The sequence below is a fragment of the Aotus nancymaae genome, unplaced genomic scaffold (assembly GCF_030222135.1).
Source record: "Aotus nancymaae isolate 86718 unplaced genomic scaffold, 86718_ANA_hifiasm-v0.15.2.pri h1tg000067l, whole genome shotgun sequence".
NCBI classification, from domain to species: domain Eukaryota; kingdom Metazoa; phylum Chordata; class Mammalia; order Primates; family Aotidae; genus Aotus; species Aotus nancymaae.
This window is the reverse complement of record NW_026988482.1, coordinates 8,148,244-8,164,512: the sequence shown is the minus strand read 5'-3', so window position 1 is coordinate 8,164,512 and position 16,269 is coordinate 8,148,244. Positions and strand designations below refer to the sequence as shown.

Sequence of the window (16,269 nt, the reverse complement as noted above, 5' to 3'; positions counted from 1 at the left end):
CATCATATTTTCTTTAAACAACCAGACTTTCTGCCACACAGCAAATTGAATGACTCATTTTACAAAGGCAAGTTCTTCCATTACTGGTATTTACAGGATTGTTAATATTAAGGCTACAGGTTGTATAAATACTCTATCCCCCAATGTCTTGAAACTATAAAGAAAAAAAAGTTCAATGAAATCGAGGTTTATTTTTTGTAAAAGCATGGCTTTTGGTATCAGGCAGCTACGGCTTTGAATCTTTGCTGTGCAATATACTAGCTGCAGCTTTAAGCTAGTTAATTATCTTCTCTAAGCTTCAGTTTTCTTATCTAATAATGGGGTCAATGATATTTAATGTACAGGATGTTATAAGGAGTAAAGAAAATAATGTATTTCAAGCTCCTACTTCAAAGTGATAATTATATTACTATTTCTATTTTTAAGATGATGATGTGCCTAGTACATATCAGTAAATATTTACTGAATAAATCAATGATCTCTGTAAATAATTCAGAATGGAATACAAAATCTCTGTCCACAAGGAATTTCTAAGCTAGGAGGGTAATTGCTAATAAAATACATGTAAGTGAAGCCACGTTTTAGATTTGATCTTGTAGGGGCCTAATGACTTGTCTGTTTATCCTGTTGCCAAGTATTCTCCCTAAGTAAGCCTGAGCCTGGTACCTGGGCACAGTCACACTGTAATTTCTAACCCTGTGTACTTTTTATTTCCTATTTATTTATTTATTTTGAGACAGAGTCTTGCTCTGTTGCCCAGGCTGAAGTGCAGTGGCACTATCTAGGCTCACTGCAACCTCTGTCTCCCAGATTCAAGTGATTCTCCTGCCTCAAGCTCTCAAGTAGCTGAAATTACAGCTACTTTTTGTATTTTTAGTAGAGATGGGGTTTCACCATGTTGTCCAGGCTGGTCTCAAACTCCTGACCTCAAATGATCTGCCCGCCTCAGCCTCCCAAAGTGCTGGTACTACAGGCGTGGGCCACTGAGCTCAGCCCCCTGTGTACTTTTTAGATGTAAATAAAAGAAATAAATTCAAGCTAATGTAAGTTAAAAGGGGAGATGGCATAAAAATCTAGGAACTGGTGTCTTACGGCACCCATGCATGGGGATACATACAGTTAAAGCTCAGGAAGGACTGAACCGAAAACTAGAAGGCATCCAAGATCTCTCTCTCTCTTTCTCATTCTCTCTCTCTCTCTCTCTCTGTTTCTCTTTCTCTCTGTCTGACTTTCAACTCTGTCTCTCTCAAAGCCTCTCCTTTCTCACAGCTGGGCCTCTTCTTGTTCTATACTGCAGGGCAGAAGGACCCATGAATCCAGAATCTGCATGTTTTACATCCATCCTAATTCATATTCCTGAAGGAATCTGGCCAGCCCAGTATCTTAGCCCATTTTGTGCTGCTGTAGAAGAATACCACAGACTGGGTAATTTATACAGAACAGAAATTTATTGGCTCACAGTTCTGGGGGCCAGAAAATCCAGCGGCTCAGACCTACAATCCCAGCACTTTGGGAGGCCAAGGCAGGAAGATTAGTTGAGCCCAGAGGTTTGACACCAGCCTGGGCAATATAGCAACACCTCCATCTCAAAAATAAAAATAAAAAACTTCTGCAGCAAACATTCTAAATTTTCTGAAAGAGCTATATTTATAGATTCAAGAATCTTAATAAACCCTAAAATAGGTGAAACTTGAAAACACCCAGACACATCATAATCAAACTATTGAAAAACAGAGGTAAAGAAAGCATCTTGAAAGCAGCGGGAAGAAAAAATGATAAATTACACATGAGGGAAAACTATAACTACAGATTTCTCATCTGAAACCATAGAGCCTTTGAGATGAAGGGGGAAATATATATATACACACCATGGGCCCCAGAAGACAAAAACAACTTTAAAGTGCTGAAAAATTAAACTAAATAAAATAAATCACTGGAGGAAAGAATATCAACTCAGAATTCTATATCCTGCAAAAATATATTTCAGGAATGCAAAAAAAAATGAAGTCATTCTCAGATGAAGAAAAACTAAGAGAATTCTTCATCAATAAACTTGCTCTAAAATAAATGCTAAATAAAGTTTTTTAGGTTGAGGAGAAATTACACCAGAGAGAAACACAGAACATTAAGAATTAATAAAGAACAAAAGAAATAATAAATATCTGAATGAAGTATTTTTCTCCTCTTAAATTATTTTAAATATATATATGACTGTTGAATGCAAAAATCATAACATTGCCTATAATGTTCCAATGTATATAGCTGTAACATATATGACAACTATAACATAAAGGGAAATAGAGGAACTAATATGATCATAAGCCTTTTGTGGTTTACTGGAACTGGCAAAATATTAACTCTATGTATACTGTGAAAAGTTAAGTACGTTGTAATCCCTCAAGCAACCACTAAAAAAATACCACAAAGAGACATAGCCAAAAACGCAATAAGTAAATTAAGATAAAATATTATGAAATATTTAAATAGGTCGAGCACAGTGGATCACACCTGTAATCCCAGCACTTTGGGAGGCTGAAGTGGGCAGATCACTGAAGGTCAGGAGTTTGAAACCAGCCTAACCAACATGGTGAAACCCCTTCTCTACTAAAAATACAAAAAAAAAAAAAAATTAACCAGGCATCGTTAATTTTTTTTTTGAGACAAGAGTTTTGCTCTTGTTGCCCAGGCAACTATGGAGCCTGAGGCAGGAGAATCGCTTGAACCCGGGAGGCAGGGACTGCAGTGAGCCGAGATCATGCCATTACACCCCAGCCTGGGCAACAAGGGCAAAACTCTGTCTCAAAAAAAAAAAAAAAGAGGAGAAAGATTTAAATGTTCCAAAAGAATCTCAGAAAGAGAATAAAACAGAAGTAGTGAACAGAAAACAAAATGATCATCCATCTCAAATTCAACAATTTTATTAAATATAAATTGTCTAAACACCAATTAAATACAGATATTTTCAGACTGGATAAAAATAAGACCCAACTACATGTAGTCCGTAAGAAACACGTTTTAAATGCAATAATATAGATATATTTAAAGTAACATGATAGAAAAAGGTAAAGCATGAAAACACTAGTCAAAAGAAACTTGAGTACCTATCTTATTTTTAGACAAAGTAGACTTCAGAACACAGAAAATTATCAGAGATAAAAAAGTACATTACGTAATGATAAGAGAGTAAATGCACCAAGAAGACATAATACTAAATGTGTATGTATCTAACAACAGAGCTCTAAAATGCATGAAGCAAAAGCTGACAGAACTAAAGTGAATTGGACAAATCTGCAATTATACTTGAAAGCATCACAGGACCATTAATCCTGATGAAATCTTGACCTCAGTTTCTCCCAGGCCTGTTTTGGCCTCAGCTGACTCTCTGTGCCTCTGGTTCCACAAAGGAATAACCCCGCCCCAGAGAGTTTAGGGTAACTGTGAAAGCGTGTTCTGTGAGGAGCCCACCCCAACCAGATGTGAGACTGTAAGCATGGCCAAACATTAGATACTTGTTGAAATTTTAGGGAAAATCAAAAGGAATTTTCCAGCAATGTCTCTCTGGGAAATTCAAGGAAGCTCAAACACAGCATTAAGAGTTTGTTGTGGACAGGTATCACTTTGCATCTATCATCCATTCTCTCACTTCTGGTAACAGTGTCCCAATTTTGCTTAAAAAAAAAAAATCCTCTGTAATCCCAGCACTTTGGGAGGCCGAGGCGGGTGGATCACGAGGTCAAGAGATCGAGACCATCCTGGTCGACATGGTGAAACCCCGTCTCTACTAATACAAAAAATTAGCTGGGCATGGTGGCGCGTGTCTGTAATCCCAGCTACTCAGGAGGCTGAGGCAGGAGAATTGCCTGGACCCAGGAGGCGGAGGTTGCGGTGAGCCGAGATCGCGCCATTGCACTCCAGCCTGGGTATCAAGAGCGAAACTCCGTCTCAAAAAAAAAAAGAAAAAAAAAAAAAAAAAAATCCTCTAAATACCCATAGCTTAAGCCACAATTAAGCCAATATGAGTATTTCATCCTCCTGACTCCAGTGATTGGTCAGAGACAGGCACACAACTTAGCCAGAGCCAATGAGATCCAAGGTTATACTTGCTGGGGCATCTGGGAAAGGGAGATTCCTCTCTCCTCTTTGGGCACCACCAGAAAACATGATGTTCATTTAGCCAGATGGTCTTTTTGATATCATGAGGAAAAGCTTAGAACTATACTGTGTAAAGACTGAGGGTAAAGACTACATGTGGAAGGCAGAGTAGAAGGACATACAGAAAAGGGTCTTGATTGTTTTGAGCCCTCGGTTCAAGCCTTATCTAAAGACAGGCAGCTCTGGTAATTTCTGTTATGCAAAGGAATAGATTTTTCCACTTTTCCTTTTTTTTTTCTTGCTTACAATAGTTTGCATAATAGTTTGTGTTTTCTGTTGTGAATGACATTTACAACATAGAGTCCTGACTAACACAAGGTTTACTCTCACCTCTTCATCCTCTCTAAACCTCATATCTATCTTTCTCCAAAAATAAAAACAAAAGTGATGTGCAGCAAGTGTTTTTATGTTTAATACTGGATAGTATCTTTTTTTTTTTTTTTTTTGAGATGAAGTTTCACTCTTTTGCCCAAGCTGGAGTGCAATGGCGCAATCTCAGCTCACTGCAACCTCTTGGATTCAAGTGATTCTCCCGCCTCAGCCTCCTGAGTAGCCAAGACTACAGGCATGCACCACCATGCTCGGCTAATTTTGTGTTTTTAGTAGAGACGAGGTTTCACCATGTTGGCCAGGCTGGTTTCGAACTCCCGACCTCAGGTGATCTGCCCACCTTGACCTCCCAAAGTGCTGGGATTATAGGCGTGAGCCACCGTGCCCAGCCTGGATAGTATCTTTACTTGTAGAAAATAATATGCAAACACTTTAAAAGACAAAACTTTACATGGGGAAAAGATAATACCTTAATAATTAGCAATACACATGTAAGAGAGAATTATTCAGAATTTAAAACTGTAAGCAAAACAATAGGTTTTTTATTTATATATTGATAGAGAATGCTATTAACTCTGTTTTTGCTAAAATCTTTGAAGAGCATCACTGGAGTTATTGTCTCCTGAGAGAATGTTTACCACCATCAACTACCTCAACCTGTAATTCTTAAAGAACAAGAATAAATTCAGCAGGCCCAGTCTTCCCTGACCCTGCTGGCACTCAAGGAAAGAATGACTTCAAAATTCCTCAATGGGCTTTGCATTTCAGGCTCAAGCTACCTTCTTGATGGAAAATTCTTTAAGTGTTCGGAAAAGCACAATCATCCCTAACCTCAGCGGAAAAGATTCATATTATCCAGCTGAATAAGCATTGGATACTTAAAACTAGGAATTTCCAATTAGCTGGGCATGGTAGCATCCACCTGTAATCCCAGCTGCTCGGGAGTCTGAGACAGGAGAATCACTTGAACCAGGGAAGCGGAGGTTGCAGTGAGCTGAGATTGCGCCACTGCCACTGCACTCCAGCCTGGGCGACAGAGCGAGACTCCATCTCAAAAAAAAAAACTAGGGATTTCCTAAAATGAAAATGTTTCTGTGGATAAAAACTGGTTACACACAGAGACTGAACTGGAGTTAATTCTGGGTAGATACGGGATTCAAAAGATTGGTCTTCATGAGGCATTTATCAAGGATCTGCAAGGGATTCAGAGGTGAAGGAAGCACATTTGTTACTGGGTAGTTGCCTCTAGCCTGGTTGGAGGTGTTTCTAATACCCAGGACTCTCATCATGGCAAAAAAAAAAAGTAATATTGGCTGGGCATGGTGGCTCACGCCTGTAATCCCAGCACTTTGGGAGGCTGAGGCGGGCGGATCACCTGAGGCCAGGAGTTTGAGACCAGCCTGGCCAAAATGGTGAAACCCCATTTCTACTAAAAATACAAAAATTAGCCAGGTATGGTGGTGTGTGCCTGTAGTCCCAGCTACTCAGGAGGCTGAGGCACAAGAATTGCTTGGACCCGGAAGAAGGAGATTGCAGTGAACAGAGATTGCATCACTGTACTCCAGCCTGGGTGACAAAGTGAGACTCTGTCTCAAAAAAAAAAAAAAAAAGTAAGATATCATATCAGAGAAGCTCCTGGCCAGGTGGTCTTGAGGAGCAAGGAGGAGTTCAGCACGCTGAGATGCAGTTGGCTTTCCCAGCTGGAGGGAAGAGCATGAGAAGGGACATAGGTAAGAGGAAGTAGACTAGCACAGGGGCCATTGAGTAGCAGTCCTGGGACAAGACTTCATCACAGAACCACTTTCTCTGAGGGAGCTCTGCTGGGGGGAATGTTTCAATTCATGAGGAAGGCAAATTCAATGGCTCTCAGGTGAGGTGGGCAACAGGCAGCTGCCAACACTCCAGAGACCATGTACTTCTACAACAGGGCACAGTCTAGTGAGCAAAGTCCACAGCTCTGGGTTTGATTTCTAGCACTGTCACTTAATACTTGTGCGACCTTAGACATTCACTTAACTCTCTCAGCCTCAACTCAATCTGTAAAAACAGGAGAATGCTTGTTCCCTGTGCCTTACGGAATTGACGTGAGCATCGGGAGAGACAGTGGGCAGAAAACAGCATTGTGAACTACTTCTTTCTCATCAGTTATCTGGTCGTGTTTGTGAAGCTCTCCAGGACTGGGAACATAGCATATGATTTTTTTTAAGTTACTCAATGAATGAATGAACAAATGAATGAGTAAATGAATGAATAATATTCAAATGCCTTCGACTAAATAATAATCAATCTCCTAACTGTACTGAAAGCCTTTAATTGACTTTGGGGCTGTTTGGCCTGGTGGAGGCTCTGAGTTAGTGGTATCAGTTGGTGTCATGGTAGAGAAGAAAGCCTGTGAAGGTGGAGTCATTGACATTATCAGCATAGAGTCCATTATGCTCTCCTTCCCCATACACCTGGAGCCAGACTTGGTCACCCACCTCCAGATGCAGGAGTACCGAGCCAGAGGCCTGGTCCACGTTCTTGTCCTGGTACTGGTCATAGGTGAAGAGCATAGCTTTGTCCTTCTTGAAGAGGCTGACCTTCACATCCTTCATATAGACTGTGATGTGGTAGGAGAAGTAGTACAGCCCAGGAATGTTGCAGTGGAACTTACCAGTGGAGCCATCATAGTGGCTTTGCAGATTGTAGAAGATCTTGGTAAAGCGAATGGGCACATTGGGGACAGTAACCCGGGTCTCCAATCCCACACTGAATGCTGAGCGGTATACATATGCACTTTCTCCAGGTTCTCCTTTTCTGCCTTGCATTCCCGGAAAGCCTCGAGGACCTTCGGCCCCAGTTACACCAGTTTCACCAGTGTCTCCCTTAGCACCAATAAGACCTAAGGAATAAGAAGACCTCAGTGACCACAGAGAACAGAACTCCTGCCTAGGTTGGTTACAGCCTAAAGTACCGTCCCTGTGACTCCTACTCACAACCTGCTTGACTTACAGAGCAAGAAATCAATAAGAGCTCCCAAAAGGGGAGAGATATTCCTCCTACTACATCTCCCACAGACAGGCAGGCTCCCATAAATTCATCTCCATCTTTATCTCCTACAGGACTCTCTCATAGACCCTCCACCCGGCCAGCCCTTTATGTGCTGGCACTATGAACCTTGGTTTTGCAACTCTATCCCCTTCATCTAGGATGTCTCTCCTCCTCTATTCTGCCTGCCCATCGTTCAAGGCCTAGCTGAAGCTCTGCCTCCTCCTTGAAGCTTTTATTCTTCATCCAGGTCATCAGTGAGCACACTTTCTCGATGCTCTATACTTTGAGTACTTGTTCACATTCAGTTGTGACATTTTTAGAGTAGACTTTTTTGTAGTAACCACCAACAGAGCCTTGTACATCTTAACTAGATCAAGACATCTTAACTAGATCAAGATATCTTAACTAGATCAAGAGTTTCCCAAAGGCCGGACTGTGCCCTTGAGGGGGCATGCAGTGAGTGTGGTTGAATGCCACTGGATGGAATGGAAATTAAGTAGACAGAAAGAGGAACCAGAATGTGAACGTATTTGGAATAGGGATGAGGGTGAAGATGGGAAAGGGGATGGTGAAGGAAGATGCAGATGCAGCAAAGTCAAAGTCTTGGTTATAGAGGCACTGCCCATTCTTGTCCTTGGAAGACCAACCCAAAATCTACTTCAGGTTGCTTATGGTTTACATAAAAAAAGCTTTACTTCCTCCCTGTGTCTAGGCCTTAGTTAATAATGAATGCCTTTATATAGTTTATATCAGTCCAGGAGGTCTGTGGTAAAAGAGGACAAAAACATTCTTACCTGGATCTCCTTTCTCACCCTTCTCGCCAGGGGTGCCATCTCTGCCATCACGGCCTGGGGTCCCATTATGGCCTGGATGCCCTGGGATGCCTGCCATCCAACCTGTGCAGGCCCCCTTGGGCGGAGGAAGCAGGACTCCGGGCTCTTCAGCTATGGTATCCTGGCCACGAATGGGCAAAGCTAATAGCAGTAGAACAGCTCCCAGCAACAGCATCCTGAGCTCTGGAATTCACATGTGCACTGTCAGTCATGGAGAGACAGACCCCACACAGCACACCCAGTTGGCACCTACACAGGACTCCATCCATCTCACCAAAGTCCACCTCTACGAACTGCTTCCTCAGCATTTAACTCTTCCAGGAAGGCTTTTCTGAATATTGCAGCCCACCTTGATCTCTTTCTGCCCCGAAATTTGTAATACTTCCCATTATTCCCTGTGTGGTCTCCTTTCCTCACCAGGATTATGAATTCAGTGATTGAATGGATGACACTCCTCTAATTTTTCCATATCTGAGCACAGGACCAGGCACAGGGAAAGCTCCAAGAGTCAAATTGCCAAGAATCCATCCTTGAGTTTCCCAAGAATGATGACCCAGATTGCTCCATTCAAAGCTAACCAGCTTCTCTCCCCGGCTCCTTTCTTCTTTTCCTTTCCCTCCTTCTCTCTCATTTTCTGTGTCTATTCCTCCTTCTTACTTTCCTATTCTTTGTCTTCCTTTACCCCTCTCCTGGGCACATGTTTGACCATTTGGTATATTACACTTGCACGCACGCACGCACACATATACACATTCACAGGCAGCCTCACCTTGAGTTAAACAGGTAACGAGAGACACATTGTCCCATGAAGACATCCACTGACCCTTTGTTTGCCTGGGCCACCTTTAGCTGCCCCTCCTCCCCTGTCTAATCTCCACTCAGCCTTTAGAACCCAGTTCGGATGTTGCCCAGGCTAGTCTCAAACTCCTGACCTCAGGTGACCGCCCACCTCGGCCTCCCAAAGTGTTGGGATTAAAGGCATGAGCCACCATCCCTGACCCTTGCCTCTAAATGTCAAACAGTTCTTATTCATGCTAAGATTTGGTAAGTATTCCATTTTCTCCTGTTTTTTTTTTCTATTGTTTGGTATAGTTAAAATTTCACTCTGTAATGTAACTGATTTTTTGTTTTGATGTAAGTGTGACCTAAGGTACTCAAAGGATTTATCCCCACTTGAAGACTACCTGTTACGACATCTTTAATTGCGTTAATCTTTTCTCTCGCTGTAGATCTGATGCATCATTTATCAAATATCAGGCTCTAATGTGATCTTATAAGTAAAGCAACAATTGAGAATGAAATGGCAGACAGAGGAGAAGCGAGACCGAAACAGCAGCAGAAACAGGTGCAATCAGGCTGAGGCGCTGCCCCGCAGGTGTCACGGGTCTTTAAGACCCACTCCTATCATTTACGTACATTTGTCGCCCTCTACTGAATTTGAAGAGTTCAGGAGAGTGTTCTCAATAGCTGCTGGAAATAAAATGAGAAACAGCTTAGGCTTGATTAGCCTCAAGATAAGAAAAAAGAGGTGAGCTGCTTGAGAAGCCAAGGAGAGACCAGCAAAGCCCCTTTTGTATTTAAGGAGAATTCTTGTTCTGAGACATTAAAGTTTTCACGCATCTTTAAACTTTCTCACTGCTTGTCACCTCCGCCCTTTCTTATTGTGGCTTAAGCAATAAAACTCCTGAGAAGAACTTTGAGCTCCAAGCATGTCTTTCTCCTAAAATGGGAAGAATCTGTGAGGCTCTGTCCTTTTCCACTGGGGAACAGGAGGAGAGAATCCAGAATACGTGAACTGGTGGAGGCAGCTAAGGAAGGCCGCAAAGATAAAGGGTGAGTGGGGGTTTACACAAACCTTGGAGAGAGGGCAAAGTCAGAGGTCTCTGGAGTTTTCTGGTTCCTCCCTCTTTGTTAAAAACAAAGATCCCTTTCTCCTACCCTGAGAGAACACTTTGTCCCCAACACTTCAGTATTATGGACAGATTTCTCCACAAATAGGAGCAATCAGTCTGGGCTCCATGACAGTGGCATGGGGTAGAAGTGCTGAAAATACAAGAGCGGGAATAAGCACAGGAGCCTCAGAAATTTCTGAGACTAAGTATGGATTCTGATTGAAAAAGTTGAAAAAGAAGGTTGCATTCTAACTTAACTCTGGATGGAAAATCAGCAATTAATAACAACTGAAGATCAGTGCAGATGTACCTAATTTAAAAAAATTATTTCAAAATAATTCGTGTTCTGCTTTTATTTTATGTTTTATTTATTTGGAGATGGAGTCTTGCTCTATCGCTAGCATCTTGCCCTCTCCAAGTCTCAGGTTCTCCTACATGTTAGAGTCAAAAGCGGGGCTATGGGAAGATACAGCGAAACAAGTTTTGAAGATGCCTATGAAAATTAAACTCTGAGGAACCGTCACCAATGTCAGTGTTCTCGTGTTTCTCATCTCACATGATCCCATTTAGCAGATTAGGAAGCTGAGTCTGAGAAGCTCCACGTAACACTTCCGGAGGCACTGTGATGTGATGGAAGGCTCACAGGTTTGGGAGTCAGAACACAGTCTCAGTTTCCTCATCTCTGAAGTTGGGGTCATGTATATAAAATGACAAACATCTAAAAATACCTGTGTGTTTTAGATATAGCCATTGTTACACTTCGTTACACTCTCTCCTTCCTTCCTTCCTTCCTTCACGATATCACTGTGAAAGCCAATTGACAGAAAGTATGAAGAAGTATTTTATAAACTTATAAAGTGCTCCACACATAAGTGAAGAGAACGGAAGCAAGCAGATGTGTATGGACCACTGCTATATAGCCATCATCCCTTTGTTATCGCTGTTGTTATTGTCAAGATGGAGTCTCACTCTGTCACCCAGGCTGGAGTATAGAGGCACGATCTCGGCTCACTGCAACCTCTGCCTTCCAGGTTCAAGCAATTCTCCCATCTCAGCCTCCCGAGTAGCTGGAACTACAGGCGCTCTCCACCACACCCAGCTAATTTTTGTATTTTTAGTAGAGACGGGATTTCACCATATTGGTCAGGCTGGTTTTGAACTCCTGACCTCAGGTGATCTGCCCGCCTCGGCATCCCAAAGTGCTGGGATTACAGACATGAGCCACTGCACCAGCTGCCATCATCCCTTTAACCTCAATTTGACCACACAACTCTGGGAGGTAAGACTCAATTCCTATAGAAGAAATCCAAGGACCAAACACGTTCAGTAATTTCTGCCCAAAGATAACAAGTAAAAGACGGCAGAGGTGCAATTTGAAGTCCAATTCGCTGTACTGGCTTTGTCCTGCACTGGCTTTCCTGGCAAACCTCGCACTTGCATGGATTTGTTTGCTTTTAAAATTGTATAAGCGGAGGACCATGCTGTTCTTGGGACCCTACAGGGCCATAGTGTGATCATTTATCTTCATGTTAAAATGTATGAGAAATTTCACTTTGACCTACTGGAATTTCAGTTGCAACAGCAGAATCCCGTGAAATGCAGGGACAGGGTCCCCTCTGGGACTGGCAGGAGGCAGAGCTGTATGGGGGAAAGAGGTCACCAGACCTGGTGCCAACTCCTCCAGCAGAAAAGGGCATGAAAGCACACAGAATTGGCCAAGCACAGTAGCTCATGCCTGTAATCCCAGCACTTTGGGAGGCTGAGATGAATGGATCACATGAGGTCAGGAGTTAAAGACCAGCCTGGCTAATATGGTGAAATCCAGTCTCTACTAAAAATACAACAACAACAACAACAAAAATAGCTGGTGGTGGTGATGTCTGCCTGTAATCCCAGCTACTCAGGAGGCTGATACAGGAGAATCACTTGAACCTGGGAGGCAGAATTTGCAGTGAGCTGCATTCCAACTTGGGCAACAGAGCAAGACTCTTGTCTAAAAAAAATAAAAGCATACAAAATCCTCAAATGTCGGAACCAAAAGGGGCCCCCAAAATCACCTCACCCCTGCTTTGCTTTTACAAATGGGAAAGCTGAGGGGAAGAAGTAGGAGTGCAATTATTAGAACCTTAGAGAAGCCAGCTCCCATGCTAGATTTTACACATTATTTATTTTCATCTTACAACAATTCCATGAAGGAAGGAAAATGACCTCACCTTCAGAGATGAGGAAACTGAGTATTAAGAAAATGATCCCTGAGAGACTCTGTTCTGACTCCCAAACCCATGAGCTTTCCATCACATCACAGTGCCTCCGAAAACATTACACGGAGCTTCTCAGACTCAGCTTCCTAATCCGCTAAACGGGATCATGTGAGATGAGGAACAAGAGAACACTGACATTGGCAAGAGTTCCTTGGAGTGTAATTTTCATAGGCATTTTCAAATGAATCTTGAAATAGCCCTGAATCTTCCCATAGCCCTGCTTTTGACTCTAATGTGTAGGAGACCCTAAGACTTGGAGAGCGAAAGATGCTAGCTACTTCAACCACTGGGTTGAATTACATGTAACTGCCATTTTTAAAAGTCAAAATGGGCTGGACACAGTAGTTCATACCTGTAATCCCAGCACTTCGGGAGGCCAAGGTAGGTAGATCACCTGAGGTCAGGAGTTCGAGACCAGCCTGGCCAACACGGTGAAACCCCGTCTCTACTGAAAATATAAAAATTAGTCAGGTGTAGTGGCGGGTGTCTGTAATCCCAGCTATTTGGGAGGGTAAGGCAGGAGAATCATTGAACCCATGAGGCAGAGGTTGCAGTGAGCCAAGATCGCACCACTGCACTCCAGCCTGGGTGACAAGAGTGAAACTCCACCTCAAAAAAATTAATAAATAAATAAAAGTCAAAATGTAAAATATTGACAGTTTCACATGGTGCAACCCAATAATAAGTGGCATAACCAAGAATCAACTCAGCTTTGCCTAGCTCCCAGGAGCTTTGCCTGAGAGCCTTCACTCAGCCCTTAACACACACATATACCCACACCCATATGCACACCTCCACCTAGGCATGGGCACACCCACACATCACACCCACACATCCACATATGCACCACCCCCCACACACATACACGCCCATCCACGTGAGCACACACACGCTTGCATTCCCACACCCATACACACACCTCCACCTAGGCACGGGCACACCCACACGCCACACCCACACATCCATACACATATGCACCGCCCCCCACACACACAGACATGCCCATCCACATGAGCACACACACACACACATACACACACACACATTCTCAAGGAACTAATAAAGCAGAGCATCCCCCCCACCACGTTTTTAGGATAAGTCTCTCTCCACATGAAGGAGTTTCTGATTGAAATTCCTGACTGAAGGCATCTACTCTCCAAAAGACATCACCTCTTGACTTTAGCCATATGTCTGGGACCACCGGTCCGCTGGCTTGAGGAGTAGATAGAAAATTTGTCGCTATTGCCACCTTAAAAAGGGCAAGGATATAATCCCAGCCCTTTGGGAGGCTGAGGTGGGAGGACTGCTGAGCCCAGGAGTTTGAGGTCAGCCCAGCCAACATAGTGAGACCCCGTCTCTGCAAAAAAAAAATTTAAAAATTAGCCAGGCATGGTGGCACACACCTGTAGTCCCAGCTACTCAGGAGAATAAGACGGAAGGGTCCCCTTGAGCCCAGGAAACCGAGGCTGCAGTGAGCTGTGATTGCACCACTGCACTCCAGCCTGGGTGACAGAGGGAGACCCTGTCTCAAAAAAAAGAAAAGAAAAGAAAAGAAAAGGCCAGGCATGGTAGCTCATGCCTGTAATTCCAGCACTTTGGGAGGCCAAGGAGGGCAGATCACCTGAGATCGGGAATTCCAGACCAGCCTGACCAACATGGAGTTCCCAATGTTCTGGACTTCTGTCTACAGATATCCCCAAATCTGTAGACAACAGTCATGTCCCACTCATCATTGTATCTCGTGAACCCAACCCTGTCTCTACTAAAAATACAAAATTAGACGGTTGTGGTGGTGCATGCCTGTAATCCTAGCTACTTGGGAGGCTGAGGCAGGAGAATTGCTTGAACCCAGGAGGCAGAGGTGGCAGTGACCCGAGATTGTGCCATTCCACTCCAGCCTGGGCAACAAGAGTGAAGCTCCATCTCAAAAAAAAAAAAAAAAAAAAGACAAGGAGCCAGTCTGTGTCTATCCTTAAGGCTCCTCAAGACCAAGGGCAGCAGGGACAGCTGAGGAAGCTGCAGGGCTCCCTTTGTGCCTTGGCCTTGCTGGACCAAGCTGACACCATCATGCTCCTTTGGACATATTCTGCTAGCATAAAGGGACCCCGATCTCCCCAACCTAATTAGGCAGAGCTGGCCTTCCTTCTAGCAGAGTCCCTAGGAGTGAGCTGGTGTCACCCCTTGTAAGGCTTGATCCAAAAACCAGAATTTCCCCAGACCAGGGGTCCATGTCCTCAAACACAAGAGGAGCTGACCTAACCTCTCAAATCCCTCCCACTCTGACCTTCAGCATCTACAGCTCAGAACCACCAGGATGCCTCAGAAACAGCACTCACTGTGGTGAATGGCATTAGGCATCACAAAAACCAGGTCGATCCAGTTTCTTCTGTCAGAAAATGTTTTTTTTAATTACAGTTTTTCATAAGTTCCCACTACATGCCAGGGTCTTCTCATTTTATCTCATTAGACCTTCTTTCTTTATTTTGACACAGTCTCACTCTGTCCCCCAGACTGGAAAGCAGTGCTGAGATCTCAGCTCACTGCAACCTCCACCTCCCAGTTTCAGGCAATTCTCCTGCCTCAGCTTCCTGGGTAGCTGGGATTACTAGCACCTGTCATGACGCCTGACTAATTTTTGTATTTTTAGTAGAGACGGAGTTTTATCGTATTGGTCAGGCTGGTCTGGAACTCCTGACCTCAGGTGATCCGTCCACCTCAGCCTCCCAAAGTGCTGGGATTACAGGCGTGAGCCACTGCACCCAGCCTCCTCAGATCCTCTTGTTGACCCTGTAAGATAACCCCATACCTATAGATATCCCCAAATCTATAGACAGCAGTCATGTCACACTCATCATTGTATCTCATGAACCCAACCTAGTGTCTGGCCCATAGAATCTGCTCAGTAAATATTTGCTGAATAGAATAAAGTGGCAGAGCTGGATTCCAAATTCTGGTCTGAAGTCAGCGCTCAGCTTGGTTTTCTCACACTGCCTTCACATAAGCTTCTTCCTTCGCCCTACCTGGTCAAGCTAAAAGACAATATATTCCCTTGTCCCTCTTGATCAAATTGGACTTCATCTACGGACACACCTCCCACCTCACTGACCCTAACTTTTTCTAAGTAGGCATCCTGCCACAGAGAGAACTGGGCAAAATTCAAAAGGATTATTCCAGGCATCTTGGAAGGAATGTCTGAAATAACCCTTTCTCTCTTGGAGCTGTGGGAGAATTGAGGAGGAAGCCTAGTGCGTATCTGCCTCCACTAGTGCTGCCCTGGCCAGAGGTCTGCCTGTATCCACCCCCACCCTGCTATGGACAGGAGAGCCAGCCAGAGGCTATGCATGGCGTCCCCCGCCCGGCCTGGAACTTCATAGAATTGCTCTTACCCTCTGCTATGGATCGGAAGCACAGACTGCAGTCAGAATGGAAGTGAGGAGGAGATGGCCCAGCCTCAACAGCCTGGTACTCATGGGGGCAAGCAGTCCCCACCTCACAATCGCCCTTTCCCATTGGCCAATGCAGTGAGGGCCAGGGGCCAGTGGGCAGACACATGTGCCTGGCAGCTGCCCACAGCCTCCACCCTCGGGAGCCTGCTGCAACCCAGCTTGGGCTTGGGAAGCCAAGTGGAGCTTCAGTCACAGCACTTCTGTTTCAGGCCTTGACCCTTATTTTGCCCCCTACAACAGCAACAGAAGGTGGGACAAGGGTCAAGACCACAGCAGGAAAACAAGATGTGTTTTCTGCATCTGAGAGAGAAATTTCCTAATGTAA

The 16,269-nt window shown here is 44.0% G+C and overlaps 1 protein-coding gene across 2 annotated transcripts; it reads right to left on the bottom strand.

Annotated features, from left to right (window-relative positions):
* Positions 1-2,902: 2,902 nt before the first annotated feature.
* Positions 2,903-15,947, bottom strand: ADIPOQ (adiponectin, C1Q and collagen domain containing). Of its 2 annotated transcripts, none has more exons than XM_012470845.2 (3): positions 15,885-15,947; positions 8,307-8,528; positions 2,903-7,363 (listed from the first exon to the last, which is right to left on the bottom strand). In XM_012470845.2, exons 2-3 carry the CDS (start codon positions 8,518-8,520, stop codon positions 6,843-6,845), a joined length of 735 nt encoding a protein of 244 aa, XP_012326268.1. In that variant the 5' UTR covers positions 8,521-8,528; positions 15,885-15,947; the 3' UTR covers positions 2,903-6,842. The 2 variants fall into 2 exon arrangements, with proteins under 2 accessions (XP_012326268.1, XP_012326269.1); XM_012470846.3 differs by lacking the exon at positions 15,885-15,947 and adding an exon at positions 13,669-13,685.
* Positions 15,948-16,269: the final 322 nt, after the last annotated feature.